A 6000-nucleotide genomic window follows, 5' to 3' on the forward strand; every position below is an offset into this window, starting at 1 on the left:
AAATAGGTTCATGTAAACTAAAGATATTATAAGAAATAAAGACATATTTTGACTATGTTGCTAAGAGCTTAATATGATGATTGAATATGTTTAAAAATTCTAACAATTTGTTTTTCTTTCTTTTTACAGGAAGATATTAGTAATGAACTCTTAAATGATATGGAGAATGTGTTAAATTCGAACAAGCTTGAAGACAATCTACTGACCTGGTTGTGAGAAATAGAGGTCAAAGTTCATTACATTGGAAACCATCACAAGGTCGGCAGGGGGGCGGAGCCATATCCTGCCAATCATTGCAGCAGGGGATGGAGTCATTTTCTGTCAATCATGACTACAGGAGGTGGAGCCAAACACTTTCATTCATGATTACATTGGATGGAGCTTTCCTCTGCCAATCTTCTTGTTTTTTTATCACTATTCCATGTTGCCAGTTGAAATTATTTCTGGTGAAAGTGTTCACTAGGAGTAACCAATGGAATCATTGTTAAATAATGTTTTTTCTTTTTTTTTTTCGATATGAATTATTTTTCCAATAGACTTTTTTTATAGAATATCAGGGAAAAATATGAAAACGATTTAAAAAAAATATATTTTGTATTCAAGTGTATGATAGAGTATTTCACTCGTGTATGATTGTATTATTGAACTGTTATTATTATCCACATAAACATGGACACCCATAATGTGTGGTTGGTCGTACAATATTTTACCAAGGTTTTGAAATCTTGTATTTGCCGCCCCTATAAAAAGAATCGTATATAACTAAAGCATGATGTGTCAGTGTTATTATCGTATCATTATATGGTTCAAGAGGTGCCCTGAAGTACAAGTTATGTATATTTGTTTCGTGTTTAGAGATTTTTCAAGCATTTTGCTATAGCGTACTTGTGTGTTACTTGGCCTATCTTTTCTGGAATATAATGTTGTTGCATATATATATTAAGAGGCCTACTGTATAACAACAATATCATCAAGTTTTACTGGCAAATATTTACATATTTATTTTGTGCAAAATTGAAAGTTCCATCATGAGAGCTCCTTTCAAAAATTACTTTGCCAATTAGGTCTTGTTTATGGGGAGAGGACTCTCGCATAAATCGAAAAGATGTTATCAAGTTATCTATCTTGATAATGTCTGTCCAGTGAATGGTCATTCATTAGCAAGATTGATAATGTCTGTCCAGTAAACGGTCATTTATTAGCGTATACATTAGCACTGGTAGATGACCAATAGATCTGATGATGTACTAAAGCTCCCCCGTTACCTTGAACTTGGTGATATTGTTGGCAAAACTCGGTTTTGCTGTCCAATCTTTTTTTCAAGGGAGGGAACTCTGTTACCCCCAACTCGATCGTGTTATGCTAATATACTGCTGATTTAAAAAATATTTTTTCACATCTAATAACATTGAATATATTTAATGCCTTGAAATTATTTTACATTTGATACTAAACAAATTAAGGCACAGTATGCATTTTTTATGAACTTTTTCAATTGTTGTATATTTTTCTTAAGAAGGAATGTCATATTTCTTATTTCTTGAATTTCTTGAACTTTAAACTTGGGGCAGGCCCCTCCAATTACTTAGAATGAACTTAAGAAATGAAAACCAATTAACAGACTGTTGTCCTTTTAGATAGCATTTAATCATTAATGTAAAAGTTATTATTTTGGAAAATTCTATATTTTAATCTGGAAAATGTTTTCTGTCCTGAAGACGGTAAAAAAGTTTTATGTAGTGCTTTGATGTTCTTTATGTGTTGACAGTCCTTCACACTATGAAGGATAAAGAAGTTTCTTTTTCTATTGACCAGCAATCAGCAGCCATATGGGATTGAAGTTTTGTTCTGTTCGTGGATTTATTTGTAACACTGCTGCAGAAGTCTTGTAGAAGTGTTTATAGCAGTTTTGGCTGGTACGAATGTTGTCATCTGTTGTCCATCGGTGTAACCTAGACACGATAGCAATGTTCGCTGGTGTAACTTTTAGACTCGATAGCGATGTCCAGCTTTTTCGTGTTAGATGTCCGAATATGTCCAGCTTTTCGTATTAGATGTCCGACTATGCAAAAATGTGTTGGTTATTTATTGGAAAAAAATGGGGTTTTAGAATTTTTTTCTCATTGTTAAATAATTGTTGATTTTTTATATTCAAATTGCAATATTTGTATACAACAACAAAAAAAGATTTAGAGTTAACTTTTTGGTATGCCAGTGTGTATATACTAGTAATCCTATATATCTGTTAGGGTACTTTACCTCTATAATCTTTTTATGACTAATTACATAAAACATATTGATGATGATGATGATAATAACAATTTTATTAATTATTTAGTAGAAATTTGAATTTTATCCTAATATTTCTTGACAATTAGCATGATTGGTATGTAGAGTTAGAACTTAACAAATGTACTATGACAGTTTTAAATATCTTTAAATATTAACCTAAGGTTTTAATTCATTTTGGACTAAGTTTTATGTACTCATGAATGTCCACAGAGTCTTGAGATAATATAGTAATTATGTGTAGTCTCAAAAATATAGCAATTTGATGATAAATTTTAATATTTTCTCTAAGGAAATGGTAGAAAAAAATTCTTTCAAAACGAAAAACTATTAAAAAAAGTTTTATTATGAGTTAGATATATGTAAATGAACACAGGTATTTGGAATATTTGTTTCACCAATTCAGTTAACAGTTATAGTCGGTTCAACCTACAAATTCTGCTTTCTTAGATATTTGATGTGAAGTACGAGTTCCTACTTGGTGGTCACAACAGATCAAAAATGAAAAAAATCCAGTCTTTCTTTTTCAAAGGTTGTTTGTGTACTGACGATGTTCTGTTTTGTGGTTGTAGGAAACACATGCCCTCCAATTTAAAAAATACAGAATGATGCCTTTATTCGTTTATTATATTGATAAACTTTGACATGTAGAAGAATATTGTCAAATTGATTTTACAACGAGTGAAGCTACAGAAATTTGTGTATTGTTGTGACTGCCATGTATGGTCAACACGAGCAAGGCCAATTTTGTGATATAATTCTGAGTTGTCTCCCCTTCAGAGTGCTACCCACATGCTGTAGTAGTGACAACCAAGTACGTGATTTCGTTGTTGTGGTGGTATCGTATAAGTATAGTGTTTTGATACGCAGAGAGCACCTGCATGATAAATTTGTTTCTGAATGCTTAAGCTACGCGCTACCATTTCAAGTGCATTCAAGTGCCATACCCTGTTGAAATACCAGGAGAAAGAAGTCTTCAAAATCCTTGCCCAGTCAGATCAACTGGGCAAAGACAAGAAGGGAATGTGTTCGCTTCTCCATGTCAAACCGTCCAACCAGACTGGGTATATGTAAAATATTTGTGTATTTCGGGGCATTCAGAAATAAATGTTATTCAGCATTTTTATATTTTTATCAATATTTTTTAAATACCGTACCCACAAGGCTTGTCCGCAGACAACTATTGTTGGTACCTTTTGAAAGTTAAATGCAAACTGTCTGCATTAACGTTTCATTACACTATGGGTGGAAACAATATAATACATATTGTTTCTTGTCATGTTATATTACAATGATTCCAAAGTTCACGACTGTTGAAATGTTTTAAGGAGATTTTATTTTGGTACACTGTGGAGACTTTTGATACATTGTGCTTTGGAGCACATTTTTTTACGAGAAAGGCAGTCCGGGATATAAGCCATTGTGTAAGAGAGTATACATTCCAAATGTCCATGTTATTTTGATGACTCCTTGTTTTCTCACGGAAAATAATTTCTCAAGGATGAATTCCTGAGAAAATTAATGTGATGCTTGAGAAAGCAATAAGTGAAAACAATAATTAAAGCATCTGGTAGTAAATTACTGAGAAACTGAATTATGCACACAAAATGTCTTTGTTGAGCATGGTAAAGAAGACTACCACAGACGGGAAAAGTCTGAGAAAAAAGGCTGAAACACATCAATGTTTATTTAACAAGTGTTTTTGACTGCCAAGGGAATGAAGATAATTACATTTCGTTTATAAAAATCCTTTCATCTCGAAAACTGATTAAGTCCTTAATTCACCGGACTAACTCCGCTGTAACTGGAGTTGGCCCCTGAATTAAAGGAAGTGAAAGGATTCCATACTTCTAGTTCTAACCTTAACTGGATTCATATGATCCTAATATTATATTTGTACAAAGTCAAATGTACGTTGAGAATTATTTCCGAGAGGGATTTTTTTTATCCTATCTTGGGGGTAGTAAGGGTTGATATAGTTTTTTGTTTCTCATGATTATTAGAATGGAAAGTTCTTTTTCTGAATAGTAAAGTAACATTAAGAGAGATATTAAAGGTTTATATTATGAGCTGGTGATCACATTTTCCCCTTATGTTCTGTTATAGATGTGTTTTATTAAGTGCTATTGATTTATACAGTAGACATTAATATATGTTTGAATGGGTTTGTGCATAAAAGGTAAAAGAAAATCAAAAGTTCTGTTTAAAACCCCCAGTTAACACTATATCTTCAACAAAACGGCAATGACATGGTGATATTTCATATTAAAATGCCATCAAGTAGGTGCTGATCACAAGTTTGAGGTTAGAAATGTGTGAAAGATTTAACACAAGTCACAATAGATTACCGACATTGATGAGTTGGCTTATGTTGCAATTTTCACTCAACTTAAATTAAAACTTGGCGATTAAAATAAACGTTTATGCACAACCTCATTCTGCAGATTACCCTGTAGTCATTTTAACCCCATACATATTTTTGTCAATAGTTTTGCCCCGTTGAAACCCACCCTGCCCCTCTTTCATTTTTCACTTGTACGCCTCTATCCTCATGTAGTGTCCCATCCCCATGGTTACCGTCCTCGATATTGACATCGAATGGAAGCAAGGAAATTGTAGGAAACTAAGGGAGATCAATCAAAGTGCGGGTCAGCTGGGCTGGCAAAGCTTGCTGGAAAATTGATTAAAAACCAATGAATTTTCATTATTGCGATGTTATACAAAAGTTGGTTGGGCTGTTTTATTAAAGGTACTTCAACTACACACTGTCAATAATACTTGCTTTCTGTCACAAAGCAAATATACATTCCAAAAGTTTGTATTTCTTAGCAGGATTTCTTCTTGTCGCATCTGTAATTATGTAACTGATTGGTGTAAATAGGTTCAAATTATTTTCACTTTATTTTCCTACAATTTTTCATTTGCATTTAACTCCATTTGAAATCACCTCATCTCCCCATAGTACAAGTTTATGATATTTTCTCCCCATAGTCATTTTTTATCAGTTTATTATTTTGTCCATCAGTGAAAATGACATTTTAATACATATATAAATATTATAAAGATTATATATCTTTTGTCTATAAAAAAACATTGAAATGACATTTATAGAGGTCAATATTAAAACTCTGTTAGCACTGAAATGTAAATACGATCTCAACCAAGTTTCACCTTTCATAGATTTACATTATATTCAGTGGTGAGACATTTGTTCATTATATTTGTATCCCAGTTATGGGTAAAAAAAGAAAATTAAAGAGAAAAAAATGTAAATAAAAATAAGCAAAAAGAAATATTTTGTTTGTTGTGATTGATTTAAAATAAAGCTTGTGTGGTATCCGTATTGATGATGTCAACCATACTTTGTAGACCAGATCTTTTGACAAACTATCACAAACAAGCTGCATCTCTGGAATTGTGATTATGTTGAAACAGGCAGAAAGATCCAACGATGATTAACAAACAGGACTTGTACTACTGAAGACTCAAAACATTGCCTTACAATCTTTCTGATGAGAAGTAATTCCTCTGGAGACGGAACAAAATTTACGAGCTTTCTGATCAGGAATACCAGGAAATTCCACTGAAGGGTTGAACAAAAGTTAACAAGCATTCTAACCAGGAGAACAACACTTAACAGGCATTATTCAACTGAAGGGTTGAACAACACTTAACAGGCGTTCTGACCAGGAGTAATTCAACTGAAGGGTT

The 6000-nt window shown here is 32.6% G+C and overlaps 1 protein-coding gene across 5 annotated transcripts in view; it reads left to right on the forward strand.

Moving 5' to 3' along the window:
* Positions 1–5582, forward strand: part of LOC110452118 (transcriptional coactivator YAP1-like) — a 43762-nt gene extending 38180 nt beyond the window's left edge. For all 5 annotated transcript variants that reach the window (XM_021500454.1, XM_021500455.1, XM_021500452.1 and 2 more), the window contains one exon: positions 130–5582. In XM_021500454.1, coding sequence (XP_021356129.1) covers positions 130–216 — 87 coding nt within the window. In that variant the 3' untranslated portion in view covers positions 217–5582. The remainder of the gene's footprint in view (positions 1–129) is intronic.
* The last annotated feature ends 418 nt before the right edge of the window (positions 5583–6000 follow it).

Source organism: Mizuhopecten yessoensis, unplaced genomic scaffold (genome assembly GCF_002113885.1).
Source record: "Mizuhopecten yessoensis strain PY_sf001 unplaced genomic scaffold, ASM211388v2 scaffold6411, whole genome shotgun sequence".
In the NCBI taxonomy this organism is placed as follows: domain Eukaryota; kingdom Metazoa; phylum Mollusca; class Bivalvia; order Pectinida; family Pectinidae; genus Mizuhopecten; species Mizuhopecten yessoensis.